Source organism: Psittacula echo (genome assembly GCF_963264785.1).
Source record: "Psittacula echo genome assembly, chromosome: 1".
Classification (NCBI taxonomy): domain Eukaryota; kingdom Metazoa; phylum Chordata; class Aves; order Psittaciformes; family Psittacidae; genus Psittacula; species Psittacula echo.
This window is the reverse complement of record NC_137735.1, coordinates 117,785,593-117,812,258: the sequence shown is the minus strand read 5'-3', so window position 1 is coordinate 117,812,258 and position 26,666 is coordinate 117,785,593. Positions and strand designations below refer to the sequence as shown.

General features: G+C 35.6%; 1 protein-coding gene across 1 annotated transcript; it reads right to left on the bottom strand.

The window, feature by feature from the left end:
* Window positions 1-645: 645 nt before the first annotated feature.
* EPYC (epiphycan) lies at window positions 646-23,242 on the bottom strand (the record flags this gene model as incomplete). The annotated part of the gene is made up of 6 exons (XM_080613743.1): window positions 646-816; window positions 2,332-2,427; window positions 3,943-4,145; window positions 5,644-5,802; window positions 9,197-9,350; window positions 23,075-23,242. The coding sequence occupies 6 exons, from the start codon at window positions 23,240-23,242 to the stop codon at window positions 646-648; spliced, it is 951 nt and encodes a 316-aa protein (XP_080469869.1).
* Window positions 23,243-26,666: the final 3,424 nt, after the last annotated feature.

Here is a 26,666-nt window from a genome sequence, read left to right as displayed (position 1 = left end):
ATTACACAGACCAATTAATACTGAAAAGGTATAAATAAATAGTTCATGCACTTTTGGGGGTAATCTGATACAAGTTTAAACTTTAAATTTCAGTATTGATTCAAGACAAGATTCTGTTTGCTTAGGAAAATGCATTTTTTTTTTGGCATATTGCTAGTATTTTTCTAAAATGAAGGGATCTTTAAGGAAAGACATCAAAAAGTGGATGAGTCTCTAAGAGAAAAATATTTAATTAAATGAAAAGGGATAAATATTCAATTGCATACATATTTTATTTCTATTTCTTTATTTATTATGTAATAGATTTTAACATATCAAATATTTCACTTTAGAATTCTTACATTAGATCTGAATAATTCAGCATAAAATGTTACAAATACATTGGTCTTTTATTACTTTTGGTACAGTTCTGGTAGTAAAATATTTTTCTCAATATTGCTATACAACTTGCAGTTGGGTAGATAATGGAGATGTCTTTAAGCATTTCATATTACTCCTTGTATCTCAGTAATTGATTTCATTATTAATAGAAATATTTACCAAATTAATGAGATTTGGAAAAAATAATCTTCCTTTGTGTATCAGTGAGCTAATAATTTTTCTTTAAAGATTCTTATAGTGTACAATATTGGCTTCTGTCAAAGCTTAGATGAGGTTGCCAACTGGCAAACGGGGTAGACACATGTACGCATAAGGTGTTCTGCTCAGGTTGATGGGATTACCATCCAGTCTGATGTCTTCAAGAGCCCTACGCACATAAGTAAGATCTTTAATTTTGCAGAAAGTGTCTTCATGCATCTCTTGAATGTTGTTGTTCTAAAAAACCACAATAAACCAGATCAGAACAGTCATCTGAAAGTATGTTTTAGTCTTTGAAGAACAAGTTATGGATGTACTTTCAATGCCAACAACATACTTTCTTGAATCCAAAGGACCGGATTGTGGCTGCAAGTCATCAACACAGAAATCTTCCAAAACAGGGGAAAATTTCTTGGCCAGTGTAATGCTTCAAAACTAGGTAACTCAAATCATGTAGCAGAGACAGCTTTTGCAGGAGGGGCCTGGTAGAAGTATAGAGTGTTTTCATTTCTGAGATCATAGTGAAGAGACTTACTAATGCAAATTGAAACCAGCATAGGTCGGTCCAAAAATCACAGACCAATAATTATCATCCTGAAAACTTGGTATGCCTCTACCTGAAAAGGCACAAATCTGCAGTCTGATCTGTGACAATTTTCTTTCCTCAGATCATAATAGCTTAACCCACATCTGTATATATACAGGGAAAATTTAATGCTTTAGATTTTATTACTTTGATTTAAATTCCTCTCATATAACTTATCATCACCAAGCTTTTGTTCTTGAAGTGAACCATTTCCAACAATGAATTGCTAGAATAAAATATTGTCTGAAAATTGAGACTAAAATGGTCATCTCCTAAAATGAGGGCTGTCTGAAAATTCTTCCCTTCTCCATTCCTTTGATAGTTAGAAATTGATGTGGAAAAAGTTGAGCTCACTAGCATTGGTCTGTAGCACCTCCACTGAATATTTAATTTACAGGCATGGGCAGGTGAAAAAAATAGTCAGCTACTATGTAGAGTATTTCTGTAGATTTAGTTGTTGAAAGATAGAGATCAAATTATGTAAGGTGCATTAAGTTATTTATTCAAATGTATTTTTCTGTATTTAATAAAAAATATCTTCTGAAAATCAAAACTGGGCATTGGTACAAGAGGAGATAAAGGGAATGAAGCAGAGGTGTAAAAGGTTAAAAGGAAGAATTCAGAAACAAAGGTTTAGGTAAAAGCAAATTAAAAAAAACTACAGAAAGATGATGAATGGAATATTCCAACATAGTGAAATCGAAAAATTTGGCTGAAAGATGTTATCAAGTGGGAATGGCCTTTATTAAAAAAAAAATGAAACATAGTCTATATAGGTACGAGCACTATGTAAAACAACTTTCTTTGGGCATCTAAATGTATTCCTAATGGAAGATTTGTATGAGCAGTTGGAAGGATTTCTGTCTTTGAAGTCTTTTAGGCTAATGTTACTCTTGACAGCTGTGAACCTGACTTTAGTCTGTACTCACAGTAAATCTAGAATTTTATGTTTGTATTATAAATTTTAATAATTAATACTTAGCTGACCCAAATTTTACTTATTTCAAATGCTGTTTTCACTAGTTAATTGTATGTTTCCAATAGTCTGTTTGGTCAAGTACGTACAGTTTTGGATAAACAGAAGAAACAAAAAGACAATCACTTCCCTTTCTGGTTTTACTTACTGTTTGAACATGACAAATAGAGCTATTACTTCTGTAGCCTACCTGAAGATGAAGAGCTTGGAGGCTTTCAGGGAGAGGCAGTGGAATGTGATCCAGGTTATTGTCAGTGATGTAAAGATGCTGCAGTTCATGTAGATCCTAGAGAATGAATGAAAAGGTGGGGAGAAAATGACAGACATTTAAAATCTCTAGCAAGTAAGTTTGAAATCTATCACTGCAATGAACACTGCTGGATACTAAGACATTTTGTTTCTGCATGATATGATCGAAAAGGCAGAAATTCAAGAGAGTCATAAACTTTCATTTGTACAGGCTGAGATCTGTTGCTATTAAAGATTATGTGTTTGGATTAAAATGAAATAAAAATATTTCTTTGAAATCTCTAGAAACTTGGTAATTAGAGATGCAATTTCAGTGACATTTTTCTGAAGTGAAAATACTGCCTCTCCCAGTCATTATGCAAAAAAGCTTCCTTTTCTGTTTATTTTCCTGCTTGTGTGACAAGCTTACTGAATTCTGCAGAAGTGTATTTATGTTGCAGCAAATTATAACTGCATAAGAAATGCCTGAGCTAATAATTTCTTTCATTTGAAAAGGTAAATAATTTTTTCCCTTGACTTAGTGAAAGAAGGAGCTTTATCTGGTGATTACAACCATAGTAAACCTGGCTAGGTCAATAAGAATCAGTAAAATAGTCTCATTTTGGCCCCTTTTTATACACATAATTTGTCATTGTACTTAACTACTTGGAGTGCAGTGTCTTAGTTTAATTCATACTGACAGAACTTTCAGATGTCAGGGTGAAGGTTAGTAGCATATGTGGAAGATTAATGCTGAAACTCCTTCATGGCTAAAATCAGGACACTGCAGAAGAAAAGGGTGCTAGGCCAGAGTCTCAGTTTGGAGGACTCATTTTTTCCCATCATTTCTGTTCCCAACACCTGCCTTGTGCTGGGCTAGGAGAGAATATGATTCTGTAACTGCTGTTGGTTGCTTCATTAAGAACCTGTTTTCCAAAGGAGGAATTCAGAGATGGCTGGTTACAGTTACCTTCTTAGATGGAATTGAATAGTGCATATGATCCAGCTCTGACATATGAAGCTAGCCTATATTCTATAAGGACCTCATATTTCACATGCAGTTATTAGCAGTACATGGCTGCTTCTCCCCACCAAAATTTTCACGGAAGGATGATCACTCACCGGTTCCAAATTCCCTGCTTTTCAAGGTGGAAAGAAAGTATATCCATTTAATGAATAGTCTAGCAAGTTTCTCTGTAGATACATTGCAAAGTAGGTTTGAAGGAGCGCCGTCCACAGCATTGCCCTTCTCTCCTACCTGCTTCTAAGGGAACATCAAGCACATTTCTGGAGTCTTGCTAGTCATGTGGGTTGTTGGTTCATAGATATGAACATAATGTGCCATCATATGTCTTGTGTGGATTTTTGTAAAGAAGAATAAAAAGGGTTCTTATGTCAAGCTCATAGAGCTTATATATAGTGCTCCATTTTCATAGATTACCCAGTTGTCAGTACAGTCATGGTGCCTATAGTCCTAATGGTTTTACTACTGTAGATGGATATTTAGGCTGCCCTTCTGACCACTTCATTTGTAAAGAGGAAGAAAATTCTTTCCCATCAAACCCAGACTTACTTTAAATGCCTCATTACGTATTCCTTTGCGACCAAGTCTGTTCTTACTAACGTCAATGAATGTTAAGGTAGATGGTAATTCAGGGAGTTTCCTTATCCTATTATCACGAAGCACCAACTCTTGAAGTTGGGGCAACCTCCAGAAGGCATCTTCATGAATCTCTGATATAAAGTTTGCAGTCAAATCAATCCTCTTTAAATTGTCTGGCAGAGAAATAAAATAGAACAGACATGTAAGAATGTGTTCCCTGAAAGTTTTTCTGAAAAAACAGAAAAGGCAAATGGGTTATTTAAATAGTAGGTGAAGTGCTTTGAATCAGGCCCATTCCTAACCCAGTATGTGATAGTATTTTCTCTCTTTCTCAGTATAAAATGCAATAATCTGTATTTGACCAGTTCTCATTAAGAAGGAAATCAACATCTTGTTCTCATGCTGTTTAGAACCGCCTGTGTTATTCGTCATACATCTTTTAGTGACAGATTTTAAAGTTAATAGTTTTAAAATTTCTGTGTGTTCTGGAAATATTTAAATGGCTATCATTTGGAAAAAACACACATTTAAATGAAAATAAACATATTCCCTGCCCCCTTGTTTCACGTTTCTTTATTTTCAACATTTCCTTCTATGTAAGAAATTTGATGTATTGATTTTTTTCTAAAACACACTTACTTTTTCCAATCATAAAAGAAAAATTAAACTGATTTTTGGCAAAACAGAACAACATCTAAATATCAGTGCACTAATATGCATTAATTTGAAATGTATTAATCTGTTGTTTAAATATATTTTTCCATCCAGAATGTTTTAAATTTAATTTTATTTTATTATTTTCTTATGCTAACAACATATTTTGGCCTAAATAAATTTTCTGTCTTCTTAGAATTTATTCCTCTTGCTCTTTTATACAGCAAACGTGTTCCTTCCCAGTCTTCATCTTGATATCAGCAAAGCAGACCCTTCTAGTTTTCTTTCATAAAAGGATCTTTGCTTCTCACTGGGTTATTGTAGTAGCCTTTTCAGACACTGATTCCACACTTCTCATCATGAAATTAATAAGCTTTATTTACACAAAGCTAGGTCTAAAACAAAGAATATGTCTTGGTATTCAAGCTGGCGAGTGTACAGTATTGCCTCTCCCTAAACAAGGGAATCCTAATACTCCCCGAAAAAATCAAGTATCTTTAAGAAACTTAAGCAGTAAATGTGACAACATAAGGTTCCTAAATCACCACTTTTAAGCCACAGATAGTTTTACATTAGCAGTTTTCATTTACTGAAGTTTTTCCTAGATAATTCTGGAACAAACCAATGAACATATAATTTAAAGGTAAAATTGAAAATTAAAATTTTTTTACACAGATACTTTGCAAATAATTTAAAGTATGTCTACTTAAGAACTGATCTTAGGAAAACAGTACTTTCTTATATGCTACAAATATTCTATGGGCTATAGGCTTTTTTTCCTACCTTTCTAAAGCTGATTACAATCAAGAGCAAAAAAAAAAATAGATTAATATTGTTTTTTCTAATAATTCAAAAATTTGACAGAGAATCTGTATTTGAAGTATTGACCTTTACATTCAAAAATATCAGGCCGTTTCTCCACACCATGATGAAATATTGCATATAATTAATCGCTATGTCTTAGACTAGCATGAGCCACTAAACTAAAGCTAATTACACCAATACTACTACCCATACTTAAGTTAGCAAAGTCATTTCTGTTGATCTTCCTGATTCTGTTGTAGCGTGAGTAGAAATATGTGGTTTTCTTAGGCAATGGTGGAACAGCATAAAGTTCATGATCATCACAGTAGACTGTCGTCCCTAGGCATGTACACAAAAGACAAGTGGGAAGACCTATCAAAGAATTTGAAAGAAAGCAGTTAGTTACAAAAAAGATGTACAAAATTGATATGCAAATTACTGCAATAAAATGCTCACCTAAGCGCATCATAAGATTTTGTTAATGGTAAAGTTCACTCCTATTGTGTCTTGATTACAAGATCATATAATTACAACAAGGAAGTGAATCAATTCTGCTTAAAACTATTTTTTTCTGGCTGAGCCCCTTGGAAAATCATTTAACTTGTTCTGATACAGTGTTTCTGAGACTATGAAAATAGAATATTAGGTGACAGCAGCCAATCAAGATCACTTTCCCTCTTAACTAACAAGTGTGCACTTCCATCCAGCTCAAGAAATATCAGTTGATTACTGAAACTTGATATGATTTCCCAAACTTGGTCTGTAAATAGTATTTCTAAATAATTTGTAAAGAAATTAATATTTTTTTACAGAGCTATGGAGAAGAACCTCAATTTCCTTTGCATGTTTTTGAATTAAATTTTCTGATTTAATGAAAAATTTTTCTATCAGTCTGAGTTAAGGTAACTTGGAGACCATGTTAGCAAAACATTTCATTACCACCAGAAGTTCATGAAAATGAAAAATTAATCCATTTCATCTCAGTCATAAAACTGCATTAATACCATGAATTCAAAAATTTCCTTAGGTGCCACTGTTCAAATTTGGCGAGACTTGTGACACTAACTGGGTTGTTTGAATGGCATTTTTATTCAGGAAATGTTGTTAGCTGCTGTGCATGTTGATTTTTTGATACATCTTTTCTTTGATTATGGGTATAAATCAGCATATCTGTTTCTCATCTTTTAATCCCATAGAAATGCTTTTCTGTTTCGTGCTTTCTTCCTCCTTGTAGCAAATGGCTGCTTTGTTGTTCTGGTTACTTTATAAAATTGCAGTATAATTAATGAGTATGAGAACATTTTTCTCCAGATCAGTTGCTACATAGAAGATTTGCCTTTTTAAACTGTCAGCTACCAACAGACAGCAGTAACTAACTGAAGGGCAGGCTATATATGTGGGGTCCTTTCAGGCAAGATTAAAGACTCAGTGACCAGAGTACTCTTATATTTATATATCTCTACTTTGGCATCCAGGAAAAACTGGAGAGATAAGACTTTTAGTATATTTTCCCTAACTTCCTCCACTTGACAGTTTAAATTAGCTACATGGAGCAAGCCTGACACAGGGAGAAAATATACTGTCACATATTGAACTATTCTAACAAATCTAGGCCTAAATAGATGTAGAGCTTAGGATAGCTGACATTTTTTGGAAACATTGCAACATAGTACAGGAAGAAAGTTTCCTCTTCTGTCTAATTTTTCATCTTGGAGGAGTGTTATTTGCCGCTTATGTCTGATGTAGATTGAAACAACAAAGATGTATGGGGAGGATACAGAAAGATATCAATAAGAAAAATGAACTTGGCTCGATGTTCCTGAGCCTTGTAGTCTTCTATCCAGCACCACACCAAGAACAGCAGCAACATCTGATGAGAAAATATGTTGCTGAAAAAAAGAGACACAAAAAAGATCTGATTTGATATGTTACATCCTTGAGCCTCCCATGCATGTCTGTAGTTGATGCACTAGTTCATTTGCATTCAGTGCTCAAAAATGTTGACAGATACAGAATTCATGATATGTAAAATACTTGAAATGTTTTGTAATGTCCTGCAGGTTTCAAAAATGAAGAAAATTGTGCAGTTTTTTCCAGAACTCCCCAAATTTTTGTTTTCATTTTTATTTGTTTTGACATCAGTATTTTTTGGTTTGGTTTAGGTTTTTTGCGTGGCCAAGGATCACCAGTACTATGTATAAAAACAATACTAGGATCTTCACTAAGGACATGGTTTTGGAAGCATGATTTTTTTTTTTTCCATTTCTCTTCAATGGCACATATTTATAGTGTTTGGCATAGTAAAAAGTAGGATTTTCCTGTTGTTGTGTGTTCGTCACCATACAACACAAAGACCCGTCACATCTATGGATAACTCTAGTGAGCATCAAGTACAAAAGTTTAAAGTAGCTGCTAACAAATGCCAGTTATTAACATCACAATGTTTGCGTGGGAAGAAGACAGATTGTATTTTAAAATTTTAATTCCTCTGTGGGATGTAGAAAGTCCTTATTTCACTACAGCTAATCAGAAGAACAGAAAATCAGCCTCATCCAAAATTTCAAAATAGTTCCCTTTCCTTAAGTTTCGCAGTTTCTTGTTTTCATGTAAAAAATTCGTCAACATATTAATTGTATTTTGTATGAACAGATTTATAAAAATCATGTAATAAATCACTATAAAATAAAGATAGTTGGTAATGATATTGAAACCCAAGTCAATAAAAAATATTTGCAGCATTTGCTAATTGCTGGAAAAATTTTAAATTGTGTGTAGGCATTAAGTACAATTTTATTTAAAAAAAACCTTCATTGTTTATATTCATAAGGAAATAACATGAAAACATTTTGACTAGGCACCTATTGAACTTCAGCTAGGCATAGAATCATAGAATCGTAGAATCGTAGAATCATAGAATAGTTAGGGTTGGAAAGGACCTTAAGATCATCTAGTTCCATCCCCCCTGCCATGGGCAGGGACACCCCACACTAAACCATGCCACCCAAGGCCTCATCCAGCCTGGCCTTGAACACCGCCAAGGATGGAGCACTCACAGCTTCCCTGGGCAGCCCATTCCAGTGCCTCACCACCCTCTCAGTAAAGAATTTCTTCCTTAGATCCAATCTAAACTTCCCCTGTTTAAGTTTGAACCCATTGCCCCTTGTCCTGTCACTACAGTCTCTGATGAATAGTCCCTCCCCAGCATCCCTGTAGGCCCCCTTCAGATACTGGAAGGCTGCTATGAGGTCTCCATGCAGCCTTCTCTTCTCCAGGCTGAACAGCCCCAACTTTCTCAGCCTGTTTTCATATCGGAGGTGCTCCAGTCCCCTGATCATCCTCGTGGCCTTCCTCTGGACTTGTTCCAACAGTTCCACGTCCTTCTTTATGTTGAGGACACCGGAACTGCACACAATACTCCAAGTGAGGTCTCACGAGAGCAGAGTAGAGGGGTAGGATCACCTCCTTCGACCTGCTGGTCACGCTCCTTTTGATGCAGCCCGTTGGCTTTCCAGGCTGTGAGTGCACACTGCCGGCTCATGTTCATTTTCTCATCAACCAATACCCTCAAGTCCTTCTCCACAGGACTGTTCTGAATCTCTTCTCTGCCCAACTTGTAGCTGTGCCTGGGATTGCTCCTACCCATGCTATATGTCTTTTCAGCAAGAGGTACAGAAATTCTATACCTCCTTTACATTCATAAGCAAGCAAAGTGGGCTTACTCAAAAGCATTTCTACACATGCAAAACTCATTTTTCTTCCTACTAACCATCTTGAGTTTGGGGTCCAAGAACCCCAGACCCCTGTGCTGAAGACCCATCAATTAATTTTGGTGTTGATGCTTCCTCTTCAAGTTCTTCACTCAATGGGGCAGAAGAATAACTGTCTCGAATTATAGAAGGTAATGCTGTCCCAATCTCTGTCTAGGGAAAATTAAGAGGAACAGGAAATATTACTGTTTATTTCCATTGACAGCTGTTTCTCTTCCAGTTATTCATATTCTCCCACTAGAGGTCACATATGTTCTGAGGTTTAGTGCTTGTTCTGCATTTTATCCCACAGTTATAATGAATTCTGATGATGTGTAAACAATTCATGAACTCCAACATAATAACTTTTTACCTCAGTGTTTTAAATGTTTTGTTGTATCCATACATGTATATACTTCATTAGCGAGAACATGTGCTAACAAAATGCTTTTTCCATATTTATTTAAAGTTAGATATGTGATAAAAAATGATATATTCTGTGTGACAACTGAAAACTTGCTGTGAAGCATCAAAGAAATGTAAGTCATTTGACCATAAAATTGTAAATTGTCCCAGCATAAGTCTAAACATAATGTAGCTGTGCAGGCTCTGTTTTAAGAACACTAACATACTTTAAAAGCCTTATTTTCTAAAAATTATGAAGTTTAAGTTCTCATACTACTTGCTAATACATTGGCAGTGATTTTGACAATTTTCTTGGCAGACCGTTTCATGGAACTAAAAACATTTTTTCTTCTCCACTCAACATAATTAGTCAAACCAGTAGATTTTATTGTGTTAATTTTAATTCTAAAGATTAATTCTGTTGATATTCTATATGACAACTTCAGGATAAAAATAAAGATGTAGAATTTTGTTTGCATCGTATTACCCCATAAATACCATAGAGAGTATTGCAGACTTCCCAGGTTTTTTTAAAGAGGGGGGCCTCATTTGCAAAAAGAGAGAGTGGTTTACTGTAATTGCCGAGACACTGAGAATCCACCCTAGTTGTGTGACATTTGCAAGTTACTTTACCACAGCATCTTGATTTCCCCATGTATAATAATATTGTTTGACCATACTACGGCCTCCTTTGAAAATGCACTTTTTAAATTATAAAAGCCCAGACAATGAACTAATGTCCTTAGAGGGTCTTGCACATCTGAGGTAGAAGTTAAGTAGTACATGAGCCCCTGTAGGAGCTTCATCATTGTGCTACAGTTGACACTCCTTAGCCTATACCTAAGGCATGACCAAAAATAGGAATTTCATCACAGTATCGTTATCCCAAGTGTGAAGGCACTGAAGCCTAAAATTATGCTTCATCAAAGATTTTCATCCTTCTAGCACAACACCTCCATAAAACTACTGAATCCTGAGTTTTTCACCTGACCAAAATCTCCTTTCTTGAGATCATCCTCCAGATGCTTCTGGCTTTGCTGTCTCCATGGAGAACCAGTTGTTGAAATCACTCACATTTGTGCTCATAAATTGTAGCTGTAAAAGACGGGTAAAAGCATCCAGGCTAGAGAAGTGTTTAAGATTTTTTAAATTAGGCTTGCTATGTAGACTATGCAAACTAATGGAAGTAACACACCTGAAATCTGGGTCCCAAGCACAAGCAAAGCTTTTGGTATATTCTGATCCCTATTTAAATCTCTTGGTTTAACTATATAATATTCAGCAAGTAGTTATTTTTCTCTTATTATTCTGGACAAGATAGATTTTAAATATATTTTTGTGAAATATGTATGTACATTTGTCTGTATTTATATATTTACTACAATTTTAGAAGTAAACCCTTTACACTTTATAATATACTCCCTGGATCTCTGGTGTTGCTACATATCATTACTAGCAGTATTAAATATTATGATCCTGGACTGCTTGAGAACATCTAAATGACCATCTAAAATATACTTTTTGCACAGAAATTGCAAAAATTTCTGTGCAAATTTTGTTTAAGTTATGTAGTGGCCATAGTTTCAAATATTTTTCCTCAATTAGTTTCTTTGAAGTGAAAGACTATGGAAGTCATGAAAAAACAGGAAGAATTCTGAACCTCACAAACTCAGATTTTAACTGAGCACACTTCAAGTTCTCTGCATATTCTGCAGTTGTATTCCAATAAACCATAGATACTATTACTTGGTAGGATTTATGGATAAAAATGCCCTGATACAGTTACTAATATGCAGGGTGATCAGTTGAGCAAAATGAACTTCAGCTGAACTCTGAGTAACCTGTTGATGTAAGTAAGAGTGAGGAGGTACCTTGTTGCTTTGAGCAGACAAATACACAGTGTTCCCATCTGCAGCACTGAAAGTGGGACAGCTTAACCAGGAATGGACTTGGGGACAAATAAAAAAAATACTTTGGGAACAAAGGAAATGGGACAGATGTTCTCCAAATGGAGGAAACCTAGAGGGGGAGATGCATTCCAAACTTCTGTTGACCCAGGGCAGTACTGCACTAAAGTGTTTGCACATTCTGTCTACTTCTTCACCAGTTCTGTGAAATCAACTAAGATTCCCTGTCCCAAATTTTGGGACAAAATGCAGAGATTTTGAGACATATTACCAGCTTTGTATGCATCTTTTCGTGGCAGTTCTAATGAAAATAATATTCTGGAGAAAAGCATTTTCAAGACACAATTTTTGTAAACAGGCGTCAGACCTAAGATAAAGTTCCTTCCCTGTCATGGGAGTTGGGTCATCTACACTGACTGCCAATTATTTGAATATTTGAGGGCATACTTCATGGAACTTAACTACCTTGGGATTTGTGATTTGCTTTATGTTATCTTGGATGTTTTTAGTTGATTAATCACTGTAGCTGCTGGGTACCAAAGAAGTAGCATTGACTTCTAGTAATTCTGTTTCTAGACTGTTATCTCTTTCTTATTGCAGGATGTTATCTCATTTTGGAGATGCACAACTGAAAGTCTCCCCATAGTTTCCTTGTCAAGGTGCTAAATCTGGGTTCTAGAGAAACTGTTCCAGTTAGCATTATCAATGCCAACTCTTGCACCAGTTATGACTGTCATAAAAGATACAAATTATTACAGTGAATTTATGATGTTGCCATTTTTACCCTGGTAATGGAGTAGGAGTTCAGATACATGTGTACTACATACCAGACCCAGAGAATGAGCAGTATTTTTTTCCTCTACATAGGTACATATGGAACCAGTAACCTAAAAGTAAAAGTCTGTTTTCCATTATTGGTGATCTGATCCATGCGGCTTTCTATCTTTTGTGTATTTGATAAATCATGCAAGATTGTAACAAAACAAAGATGTTGGACTGTACTGTACAAACATCTTCCAGATGTTTGTTAATTTTTGTTAATTTTTGGCAACTTGGACTTTACTGAGAAATAGAAATAAAAATGATTCTATATCACTTAATGGTAATATTCTTCATAGGGTTTTGGAGGTTTTGGGGCTGGGGTTGTATTTCTTTTGCTACTCTAAGTAATATTCTTTATGAAAAATCAAAACCCAGGAAGAATATTGTAGAGAAATACAATAAAGCTTGGGGGTTTTGCCAACAGTTGCAAGTCTTCAAATTTCAACTACCCTGCTGAGCCAAATTTAATGCATGGCATATGAAAACATTGATAGGGGATCACATCACCTACCTTTAAGAATCTAACTCTGTGGTTTATAGTTACCCTCCTCTGTCTCTGAAATAAATCAAAAGATTTAGAGGATACCAGTGCTGAATATTAGCCACAGAGTATGTCAAAAGAGATTGATATCTTTCTTAAGATTGCATGAAGCATCTCTTTCTTTCACTTCCTGATATTTATCCCATGTGACTACATTTACAAATGAAAATGCTTAATGTGGGTGGCAAATTTAGAGGCACTTTTAGATCAAGAAGCTGCAAAAGTCAACAGTACAGAAACCTGAACATATCAAATACCAATAAAATACAATTGGTAAAAGTCAACTTGTAACTTCATTCATCTGTAGGCTAGGCATTTAGTCTATGCTAGCATCCTTTCACAGTCAGCAGAGTATAAGACAAAACTTCTGAAAAGCAGCTCCAGCCACTGACCACAGATGCTTCTTTTAGGATGGGCTTTTCAGGTATCTATCTCTCACAATTGGCTAAAAAGAAGGTGACACAGACGAAAAGGTTTTTAAGATTGGAAATGGCTCAGGAGGCTGAACTGTGTGTATGGGGAAAAACAAGTAAGATGAAAGAATATCTGTTGACTAGGAGTCAGTAGGGGTGGAATAGAATAGAAATGTAGGCAAACGTAACCTATGTGAGGATTATTGACCCACATAATCTAGACAAAGTAGTAAAATACAGAAAATAAACAGATTTAAAGAGGAAAACAGCAAGGCTGGAAGTTGTCACTTGCTACATTTCTCTTTTAATGTGGTGTAATTCCAGGGATAAATGTTTTGCCTATTGTTTTATGTTTACATCTTTTAGGATCAATGTTGATGTATTACATGTAGTAAGTTTAAATCCACAGGAGAATCTGAACTGTGTCCTGTTTCATTTCTTCTTTTACTGCAAAAAATATACTTAAAAACACAAATGACACTTCAGAACTTAACAAGAGACTTGCTAAGTCTCTTGTTGCACACTTGAAGGGATGGTTGTACCACACTGACCCATCAAAAGGAACTAGTTTTTCCCACAACAGTTCTGAAGTTACCAAAGGCTTACAAGAAAATGTCTAATTATGGTAGAGGTTTTCGGTTTGTTTTCCTTTCCAAAAGTGGCTCATAGTTGTTTCTTCTTGAATTTGCATTTAAGGTCTTCTTTTGTCCTATTGCTCTATCTTAAAAATAAATAGATCTGTGAAACATTGCACGTTAATGCAAGAAACACTTAAACTGCAATGATGCAGCTCAGATAAATTGTCCTTTTCTTGTAGAGAGCTACATAAATAAGTTGTGTATTAAAAAATTAGTGTAATAAAGTCAGTCAGATATTGTGGAATGGGAAGATGTTATTTGTTTACAAAATCCCTAAATAAAGTAATTTTACCTACTCACACTCATTCTTTCAGATTTTAATCACTTGTACATTTACAGCCACATATTCCTACATACCTAAATGTGTATGCCTTACTGCTCTGGCCAGGATCACCTGTGTTCAACACAGAAGGCAAGGGATAGAAGCTGCTGATTCCTTTTAGTGCCTCTGGGATTATTCTTGACAGGCATTGAAAACTAACCTTTGGACAATTTTTTATCTCTTTTAAGATTTGCTAGCTGTCATGGGGTAGTTGTCTTCCTCAAACTCTTGGATACTCCAGTATCCGTTGATCTTAAGACAGGTTGCTGCCCATTGCCTCTTTTCCTCATTGGGAACGTGATTTCATGATGGCTCACATGGAAAGGAATGGCATATATTGTATTCTGCAACTGTATTTCCTGTCCGCTGGGGGTGAGATGAAGGGTTTTTACCAAGAAGTCATCTGTGTTGCAATGTTATCAGGGTGCAGGACCTTTGTTTTTTGGCATAAACAACACATTCTTCAGTTTTGCTGCAGGGAACAGTGTCCTGGAAGTGGTACAGTTGAATACAGTGTCCTTCGTATCAATGCAGATCACTATTTAACACTTTAAGCCTTCTAATTTATTTTGTTGTTTTTGCTGGGTTTAACACAAGCACACACATACACACATGCATTTCCATTCATACTTCAGTCAGACCAGCCTTAATATTTAACTTACAAAACTCCAGAGTTGTAACCCAGCTCTCTAGAAATTAATTTCTGTGGCTTCAGCCTTGGAAAATACAGGTAGACTCTCAGTTTCTTTTGATTAGTCTTAGACAGAGAAGCAGTCCTTTTAGCACCTTGAACACAGAGTATCCTAAAACTTCTTGTCTCAAAGGCAAGTGTATATATTTCATGTCTGATTTTACCTGAGTAAAAATTTAATGCTACACAACATTGCTAAAAAGATTTTACTGACTAATTCTGTTGTCTGAGAACGAAGAAATTTGATATAAACTGAGCTAATTTGTATTTTCTTGAGTACAAATGTAGTCAAAGTCTCCTTCCAGAACTGTATTTGAAATTACAGATTTTGTTTCTAACATTCTGCTTTGAGGGCAATGCTATATCTAAGCCTACAAACAGCAGGCACTTTTCTTTGAAACAGTGTTAAAGTTTTGCCAGACATAAAATTTCAAAGAGAGATATGTCCATTTTTGAAATTGCACTACTATAAAGCACAAAAGAACTGAAAATTACTCCTATATATTTAATGAAGATTTCCACAGGAGCTGCCACTAATCCAAGCCACATACACAGCCAAAGTTGAACATCACTCAGAGACCAAAGCATCTACCAGAAACACTGCCAACCCTCAGACTTGTGGTAAGGAGCTGTCTCAGATCAATTTGCAAAGCTCACTGTAAAGGAGGGTTCAGGGTCTCAAGCATATTTCCTCTTGCAGTCCAGGCAGACCAGGCACTGCTGGAGCTAACCATACTTTTGCTTAGCTCATCAGTCTGGCTTTTCCTAAATGCACTGTGATTGTTTTATTTTAAATTTAAATCCAAATTAAAACCAATCAGTATTAGAAACATGAACAAAAAAACCCAGATTCACTCCCCTTAACTTCATACATCGAATTTAAGCTTAGTCTCATTGCGTTCCTGGTGCAGACAGTGGAGGAAGAATCACCTCCTGAGGGAGGTTCAGCACACCTATGTTGTGAATTAACTCCCTAAGGTGCCCGTCCATCTTCTTTTGGCTGTAAAAGAGACAATAAAGCAACTATATTTTCTACCACACATCAAGGCCAAAGTGTGGTGTTAGATCTGCTCTTCCTTCAAATTTCTACAGCTTATAGTTCAAAGACGTTTTGACTGATTTGATCCAAACCAGTATGCACACATAGCCTGCAGTGATACAGACATAGTGCTCACAAGCCGCTGTATCTCCAGACCTAGAGAAGTTTCTCATAGTTTGTCTTCACAGTGTGGACTGTCATGCTATATAGAAACATCCTGTCAGTGTAAGATCGGTTAATAATTATATAGTGACAGGTCAAGAACATGAATATGGTACAAGGAAGAAAGAGCTGAGGACAGGGGCATAGGCGTGAAATATTTCCTGCCACTGGAAGGGACATTCTGCATCATAATAAGCATTGCTACACAACTCTGAATATCAAAGAAGGAATTATAATAACAGAGCGCTTTTTTCTGCATATTAATTTTCTGTACTGCATAGTTTTTCTTGAACTTGTGGTCTGAAATCTATATTCAGGATTGATAGCTGCAGTTATCACATCCAAAGCTAGTATTTCCCTTTCTATTAATAAGACTTAGGTCAGGAGTGGAAATTGAAAAGCAAAAATTGAAATTGGCTCAAGCTTAGGTCTCCCATAAAGAAAGTCAGAGCCAAAATCATTCTTGAGAAATAACATTTAAAGTAAATTTTCAAACCCCAGATTTCTGTGATGTCACAATAATGATTGTGCTGCTATGAAATACATACAATTACTACAGCGGTACTATTTCTATACTATATTTTCTTTAAACAAAACAAAAAAACCGGGTACAGTCATTAAATAAAACAGCTATGCTGATACTGGTGGACAGCCCACTAAGTCTTTAAGCATCTAACAAGATATTAGGTTGCATCAAGGACTTTAGGGAAAGAAATTCAGTGAAGTTTTACTCAGCTAACTCATGTGTCTGATACATATTTTGCAGCTAAGGGTTCAGGCAGAAATTTCATTAGAGCTTTACAGTTTTGCATGCTCTTAAGATGTCTCTTGATTTCACTGTCTCACACTTAAGACTATTTGTGTAGGGAATGAGGCACTTCTGCACTTCAGTAATTCAAAGAACCCATCTACTAAATTTGCACAAGTTTTTTACTCCAGCTCAGATGAAAACAAAGGTGCTGTCTCTCCATTCATCCAAGGAAGAGAGCTGAGACATAAGTTGCTAGCCTGAGTAGACTGGCATTCCAAATCCTCCTGTTCCAGAAGACATCCTAATCACCAAATGGGGGCCAGAGGACAGTTTGGATGAGCTGTTGAAACAATAACAATACAAAAAGGCAGAACTCATGGCAGGAAAAGGAGAACAAACCAAAGGAAGCATGATTATTGAGCCTAATATGAAAGACCTCAGAATTTTTCAAAGGATTATTAATTAGATAATCACTAAACATGAACAAAGATAGAGCAGACTTGGAGCAGAACCCCTTCTGAGCTGTGCATCAAACCACACTGGATTCTGTTTTGATTGGCTCTAAAATTATTCTTATCTTAAATGATTTCTAAATGGGATAGAAATGCACGTTATTTAACTTGGCAGTGTTCAGGGGAAAAAAAACCCATATAGCCATGGGTACCATTTAAGAAATGGGAGTAATTTTCTAAAATATCTGTGTCCTTATTTCAGGCCCCATGTCGATAGTGATGGTGCACATTACTTCCTTCCGGCAGAAGTCACAAAACTTGAATTTGGGGGAGCCCAGGAGAAGGGAATGTTAAGTGACCAGGGAAATCAAGGGAGCAAGCATCTACTGTAAACGTTCTATATAATCTCACTATGGAGTTTCAGTTGTCACCTCTCTCACAGGAATTTCATATATTGTGATATGACACATTTCGCAAAGCCATTGTATATCTACCTTAAAGTCTCTTATTTAATCAAATACCTGCCACAAAGATTAAAAAAGGAGTGTAAGCCTCTCAACACTGTAAAATGTCAAGAGGGTGTTCTTTCACAATAAGACCCATATTTATACGTGTTATAGCAATAGCAGAGATGCTTTGTGTATATGCGCACATACATATAAGTGGAGGTGTGTGTATGACTCAAGTTCTGAGCTTTGCGCAGGCACCTGAATATTTTATCAGTTTAATTCAAATTCAGCAAGATAATGCAGAGTCAATATTAGGTTTTCACAATGCTTGTTTCTGATCATTTTGTGTACCTACTTTCTAGCTCATTTCTGTGTGCACAGACCAAGATCAACCTGTATGCAAGTCCCTTTTTTTTGCTACTTATTCAGTGCTAGGATAGCTGCTTTGCTTCTCAACCTCACTGATACCCTATTTTATTGATGAAAATATTTTTCTGATGCCCTTATATTTTCACTTCTTTTTCTAACTTAGCTTTTCCTATCTAAAGAAAAATGGACTGGTTATGCTTAACATGTACATTAATCAAAAGTTTCAACATGATTTTATTAGACATTAGTAGCTGATACATAGAGGGTATCTTTTGACAATCTGTTTTTCTCACACAATATCAAAGAAAAATTTCAACTTCAAGGAGTGAAAAACTGAGATTTCTTTTTTACTAGCAAGAAACTTACACAAGAATGCTTTTGACAGTCTGCCTTCATTGTATCCATTTTAAAAAAGGAAATCTATTTTTGTGTATGTTTGCAGAAGAGCTGGGACAATGAAGACCCAGTCTTGACTGGGGCCTCTGATCTCTATCATGATATAAATATTCATTGAAAATAATAATGAAACTTACTATGAAGAAAAGGAGCAATACAGCCGCTCATGTTTATACTGTTGGAACTGCCAGTTTCAGAATATAAAACCAACACAAAGCTTGTGCACTATCTTACAGTGACATTCGTCTGAAGTGCCTTTCTCCTTTAGGACTTTGGAATTTTTTTCCTTGGTCATAAGCTTTTCTTTTTTACATTGACTTTTTTAACCATTATCTGGCAGAGCTGATACCGTTCTCTCTAAAGTCTCAATACACATTTTATTTCCAACTGATATATTATTTAAGGTTTTTTGAAGTAACGATTTCTTATGGGATGCAAAGCTTCAGCTACCTATTCCATGTATCACTAGCCTGGGAACTTGAAAACCACAGATTTTATAGCCCATGACCTATCTAATGCATGACAATGCAGAGCTTTGATTAAGGGTTCAATACCATTCTCCTAAGTAATTCATAGCTACAAGTATTTTCCCCATGCAAAATACTGGCATTAAAAATGTATGTATATTGAATACAGTGAAAAGAATGCAAGAAATGAAACAGATCTGTTGATATGACATGGTTTAATGGTGGACTTGACAGTGTCAAGTCAAGACACTTAATGTTTGGACTCGACAATCTTAAAGGTCTTTTCCAACTTAAATGATTCTGTGTTAGCTAGCTATGTATGCTAGATAACCTCTGATTCCTCTTCTTAAGTAGCTTTTCCAAACCTCAAAGTTATTCTAAAATCTGTGAGAAAATTATGCAAATTTCAAGTGGAAAATTATCAACAGCTGTTATCTAGATAAAATGTTCTTAGAAAAATGTTTGCAAGGCAATGAAGTGAGTATGTATATACACGCATACACTTCATTTTTTGCATACGTGCTTCACAAGGGAAAATACTTCCAGAGTATGAGAAGTAGAAAAGAAGTCATGAACTTGGCTTCAATCACTCTTAATTAACTTTATTAAGCTGAAATTTTAGTGCCAAGCCTGAGACAGGTGGCTAGGGTCCATCTAAAGTTATTTGAGAAAGCTAGGTGCATTGGGTCTGTCTGGGAACGAGTTAACTTTCCCCATAGTAGCCGTTTTAGTGCTGTACTTTGCAAGTGTGGCTAGAAGGGTGTTGATAACACACCAGTGTTTTGGTGATTACTAAGCAGATGTCACACAGCATCAAGTGTGTCTCTTCAACACCCCTACCCACCCTAAGACTTATAGGCTGGGTGTTGGCGAGAAGTTGGGAGGGTACATAGCTGGGACAACTGACCCAAACTGACCAAACGGATACTCTGTACCATGTAGCATCATAATCAGCAATAAAAAACAAGAGAAAGGAGATGGGGAGTGGGGGTGGTCTTTTTTATTAAGGCGTTTGTCTTCTGAAGAGACAGCTACATGCACTGGGGCCATACTTCCCAGAAAGTGTTTGGATATCACCTGTTGATGGGAAGTAGAGACAAAAATCTTTTTGCTTTGCTTTGCTTTGCTTCTGCAAGCAACCTTTGCCTTTCTTCATTAAACTACCTTTTTATGTCAACTTATGAGTTTTTAATCTTAACTTCTTCCCCTATCCCTCTGATAAGGCAACATGACAAGCTCTTTCAGCCAGCCAAGGTCAGTGCACCACAAAAATAGCCCAAGAGTATGATTCATACTTGTCTTTGGAGGATGATCTTGGGATGCAGCATCTCATTTTAGCCAGATAGAATGAATGGAAGGAATCCCTCAACAATTACCCCTCATTTTGGTGGTTACACATCGAATGAATGACTACAGTACACGACAGGTAACATTCTGGAAAGGATACACTGCAATAGGCACTTCTGAGGAATTTCTTAAGATGCACAGGTGCCTGCGTAACATCCATTGAAATCAACAGGAGCAGCACACAGAATGCATCTGACATCCTAGAACCATTCAGTCTCCTGGACCTGCTGAAGATCAGGTGGATGCAGAACCTTGGAAAGGTTTCATTTCTTAGATGAGTCTATAAATGTGTTAAACAGAATGATTTCTTTTGCACATAGTTGAATTTTAAAATCTTAAAATGAAGACAGCAACAACAGAAAATGTTATTTTGTTTTTTTTTTTCTCCACTGTTTCAGAAGATTAAAAACATGAGTCAGAGATTTCTAAAAGGAAATACAGGCCTTAAATCAGGGCCTAAAGAGTTACTGTAAACAGGCTAGATTGAATGAAGGCCTGATGTTTGGGTCTCTGTGGTATTGCTCATCATTTAAGCTATGCATAATAAAAACTAGCCTTCGACCTTGAATAAATAGTGGGTTTTACACATAGAGCCACTTGTGTAGTTCACATCTTTATGATAACAGGATTGTAGGGAGGAAAGTCATAACTACGATCCAGAAATCAAATGCATTCCATTTAAAACTTGAATGACATCAATAATATTCAGTGCCTAAAAGACAACATGCAAGACTGAAATGCATAGCTATAAAGCCTGCTTGATTTCTACAGCACTGACCACTCTGAGCTCTCCTGGGTTTAGGGGAATCATGAATGCTTAGGATTGTTTTGGGTGACACATGATAAGTAGAAAAGGATTTTGGCTTAGCATCTAGGAATGAAAAGGCTCACACAGGGAGGTCCATCCATATGCAAAGCAACATTCATTCCAAGTGCTGTGATGGATGACCTTCTTTTGAATTTTAAGAAGGCTTCCTGAAGAGCTAAGTAATGTGCCATAATCCTGCTCCAGAAAAGAAATTTACAAGACAAAATGAAAAGACTTTTTGGATTCTGCCGAGTCCATGCTTCCCTAAAGAAAGAAACCTGTGATAGGACCTGTTGTACTTTTTTGTTGTTGTTGGGTGCAATATTGGTCATCTTGAATTTCCTTTCAGATGGAAAAAAATCACAGGAGCCCTGCCTTGTCTCTGTTCTTCACTCAGACTTGGAAAGGGACCACCCTATGCTTTAGTGTCTTAGGACCTCAGAGAAAGAGGACAGCACAGGAGGGTCCCACCTACCGTTCAATGCATTCCTAAGAAATCTATTGTTAGAATAAGAAAATCTCTGTGTTGAGGCATATACAAAATAGCCTCACCCATTTCTGGGAAGGAAGCCATTTTTTGTAGGACTGAGTAAGGCTTCATTTTTAAGAGCAAAAGAGCAAAGAAAGACAGAAACTGTAACATATTAGTCAGTGTGAAATAGAAAGAATACAAGTATCCAAACACTAGAAGTGTGGTGATATTAGCTGGGAAGAAAGCTCTAGCTTATGGGTATGTAAAGAGCTTTGATTCTGCATGACACAGGGGATCAGGCTAAAGTCAAAGTAATTTCTTTAAAGCAAATTTCTTTCAAGCAAATTTATTTTCAGTCCTTAGATGAGAAAAATTGTTTTGTACACATTGTAAGGTTCTGATCTTAGTGAAAACTTTGAGATTACTTTTATAATAGAAAAAAAAAAAATTCTTAATTTGTCTTTGTCCTTTGATTTCAAGGCTGCTACCCAATTTTGATCTCATCTTGATGAAAGACTAGATCCTGTCCCTCCTGCTGCAGTCATGAATCACTCAAAGGAACATGTTAACATGAATAATGTACTGCTATGTGAAAAAGTACTAAAATATTATGTGTAATAGCAAACCCCAAAATTATTATTTAAATGTTGTATTTTGCACTCAACTTCTATCCCACTCAATCTTGAATCATACAGTGTATATATCACATTCAGGAAAGTTGTGCCCATGCCTAGACAGCAGAGTGAGATTAAAATTAATGTAGCCTTTTAACAAATGTGAAGAAATACAGAAATACAGGGGGAGAAGGAAGCATGTAAGTCAACATACTCATAATATAACAGAATTTCAACAAGACTTTTTCAGTAACCTTTAAGTGCTTTCCCTTTCTTTTTTACTTCATTTTGCCCACTTCTCTAATAGAAATATAAACCACTAATATTTATAGCCTTGAAGAAATACAAGAAATACTTGCATTGAACATTACTACAAGAAATTACCTATTACTAGAAGAAATAACCCCAGGAAACAGCATTTTACAACCTCATTTAGTGGGGAATCCTGGATGGCCTATCTCAGCTGTGTTTGTGTCTGATCCAGACAGATAACTCTCAAGGACAATCTCCAACATATTTTGTGGCAACGCAAGGAAACCTGAAGGAAGCATGGTACATTTCACCTGCTCTCAATGATTACCACCAAAAAAAAACCAAACAAAAAAAACCAAAGAAGAAACAATCAGAAAATCTTTTGGCCACATTTGTAGATTAGGGAAAATGTGAATGAACTATGGTGTTTTATTAGCACAGAAAATTGTTGATCAACCTAAGGCAATAGCAACCACATACGTAGATATGTCTGACAACTGTTTTCATAGCCAAGAAAAAAACATCAGTAACCACTGCATTTGTGCATTTTGGAAAGGTAGAATAAGTGAAATTCTGGTTACCTCCAATTGGTCAGACTGCTCATTTTCATCATAGACAAATGGATGAGGCAGCTCTCCAAGCGGTATGTCATAAAACTCGGAGTCATAAATTATGTTATCAGTTATAGGTGCAGCTACAACAGACTCAAAGATAAAAAATCCCAGAAAAATATTTAGAAAGATCTGCATTCTGCTTTCTTTTCTGAAAAAGAAGAAAATGGACAACTTGTGGGTAATCTGGTATTTGCAAAGAATCTATGAACATTTAATCTCACAAATACATTACTTCTATGTGTGAAACTATTACTGATATATAACTCATTTATTCATGATGACTCAATGGTTTATTCTGTTCCTGGACCTAAGAATTTCTACAGGCTGCTTTGGCCATACTAACAAGAAAGATCTATTGAGTTTTATTGGTATAAACTGGCCTCAACGAGAAAGTATCTGAAAACGTGAAAGGAAGATACATGCTAATCTTTTTTCCTTTTCATCTAACTTCACTTATTTCCACTACATCATTGAAAAGAGCTTTTGCGAAACTAGCCAAAAGCTAAATTATTACATTATTTGTCTATCACAAAAAATAATCTTTTGAAATGTACAAAGATGTAATTTCACCTTCTGCTCCACCACAAAACCCAAAAACATTGGAAAACATTAGGACCTCTGGGGTTTTTGCTGCCTCTGGATAGGCATAATCAGAGTACATTTCACCTAGCAGATTTTTTGCCAAAATATAATTTTAATTGGTTGAATGGTGTGGCATATGTGGACCATGACTTCTACAAATGTCTATGGAGCAAAATACAAATGAATCTGTGTCCTCCATAGCCCAGTAAGTGGCAGTACTCTGCACTCCTTCATTACTCAATCAACACCATTTTTAAAGTAGTGAGAAATGGTAGCATAGCAGAGTCACCTGTTCTCCTTCGAGAATAGAATTATAAAATCGAATTTTCACCCATCTAGATGTTCTGTTTTAGCAAAATAGTAGAAAAGTCATGCTAAGCTTGAATATAAGTTTTTATGTGTTCCCTATTTTTTGTAAGTGATTCACTATTATCCTACAAGATGTCTGACACAAGGTTTTATTCAGCATTCTTTGCTTACACCTTGATTCAGATAAAGCACTCACTAAATTCACCAATAACACAGGCAGTAATGAGCAGTGTATAAGTCCAATAAATTGTACTTCTGATGTGATGCCATATTACACATACTCAAATATTTGGTTTTTAAACTGTATTTATTTAAAATAGGTTTAGTATAAGAAATGTATGTGATATTTTTTAATGTGTATGCTAAGGAACAAGCTGAATTTTAGCTTCATGAAAGAAGGTCTTCATGAAGCTGGTTTAGGCATGAGGATATGAAACTCCTCTGCAGATGGTCAGCAACACAAGGCGTTCATTTTTCCCCCATTTGCTTTATTTAGAAAAACTTCAGCTGCTGCTGAGAGAAGTTAGAGTCACTTGGGCTTGTGTTTGAGAAGACTTAGTTGAATTGCACCTTTCAGTATTATTTTCTAATATGACTAAAGACATTCTACTTTGCTACCAAAAAATGAAATAAAATAAAGTAACATAAAAATGAAAAAAAAAAAAAACCAACACCCAAAAAACCCAAAACAAGTGTTATATTTTCTCCTGCCTATTTTTGACAGGACTGTTTCTGGTCTTGCTTTTCTTTTGCGTCTTATTTATCCCAAATGATTCGTCTTTAGAAGATGTTACCTATTAACCCAAAATGTAATACTAACATGTCTGGTGTAATTTTTCCTCTGAATAAACAACTCCTAAATAATAAGAAAAAAAAAATTTATGATTCAAAATTGGTCTTGTTACACCTTGTCTAGAAACAAAAGGTTTTTAAAGGATATAAAGCTTAATAAGTATTCAATTTTGTATATATAGAGAGAAAACCAGCAAATATAATGATAATCTTGGTTAAAAAAAAATAAAATTACCTATGACTATAGTGTCTGCACCAACTTGCAGAGTCTGCACGTCTCTATTTCCCTTATGTGTAATACATTGGAACACACTGTAATGATATTGGCATCTGCAGTACTTGTAAGATCAAATATTTTGATAAAGATTATTTACTCCTCTCACAGGAAGGAACTAAGACATATCCAGGGAAAAATAAACATTATCCTCAGTCTGCAGCCAGTGAATCAGTATTATGCATGATAAAATGAAACAACTAGTATAAAAATATTTCCAGAGTTAAAAATCAAATTAACTGTTCTAAGAGAAAGTACCAAAACTTACCTTTAGCTTCCAATCTCTCAGATAGGATAGAGTTACTCAGAATGCAGAGCCAGTGGTATTAGACCCTGACCAATGGCAGTAGCATTCTGGGACTGTGGGAGGTGGTACAGCTTCTACCCTCAATTGGAGACCTCAGCCCAGGGAGTTTCTCGTTCTTGAAACACCTTTATATTTGATTTTGCTGAATTGAATTTTAACAAGGTCAAACAAAGGTTGGTTGTAAGCAAATGGCATTTATTTCATGTCACAGCTTCCTACCTCTTCCCCTAAAATTTCTCACTGCTCTTACAGATAGCAATAACATTCTCAGTTACATTCTGTAAAAAATCTTTTGGGTGTCTTGATAATTTACAAATTCATATTTTCCAGCTCCCAAAATCAAGTCTTAAGGAAATTAGATTTCAAATGAATATTTTTTCCTGTATGTAATATTTCTATTTTGGGGCTCATCGTATGTGCTAATGCTTAATGAGTTTCCATCTGCTGTGGGTATTATCTGGTGTGTACTTTTTTTTTCTTTACTTTTCTGCTTGTACTTATGAGGCAATACTATAGGATATACTCTTTCCAGTATGTTTTCCTTCTGAAGAGGAAGCACCACTTCTTTAGTAGATATGAGCTGCTTTAATATTCTGCAAATGATATACATGCACTGTAATATCATGTGCTTTATTACATCAGAAACAGGTTTTACAATGCTAACAGAAGTCAAGCTTTTTTCTTTATTAATGGTATTTTCTTTACTATCAGTTCCTACTTCATTCAGTGCTTACTTCTATGTTACCAATGTTTTATACAAAATATAACCATTGTTCTAAACTTTTTCATCATTCCTCCAACTCTTCAAAAGAAACATACCTCCTAATACTGTCAATGTCCTATATTAACTGTTAGGAAAAAGCAGAACCCATTCCTTATCTATGGAGAAATATAAAATTCATGTAGAAGAGTCCAATGTGCCTAGCAAAACTGATTCCCTTTGATTTATATAATTTCCTCATCAAAATTTTTCCAGTAAGAAGACCATTGTAGAAGGCAAAATTTGTATTAAGTACTGAAAGCATGTTAAGAATTTTAAGCCATCTCTCAATAATTTGAATGTCCAACATCAAACTTCAAGTGCTAGCTTATGGAATCCACTACATTTGAATGTGTTTGGCAGAAAGTTATGTCAAACAGTAGAAGCGCAACAGTTCTGTTAGCAGATAGGTAGAGTCTGATATTCCTGGACATATCAAATGAAACTAGGTGTCATGCTATTTTGACATTGAGCCAAATCTGCAGTGCCTTACAGTGCTGTGACTGCTCCTGGACTACAGACTTCTTTCTAAGAA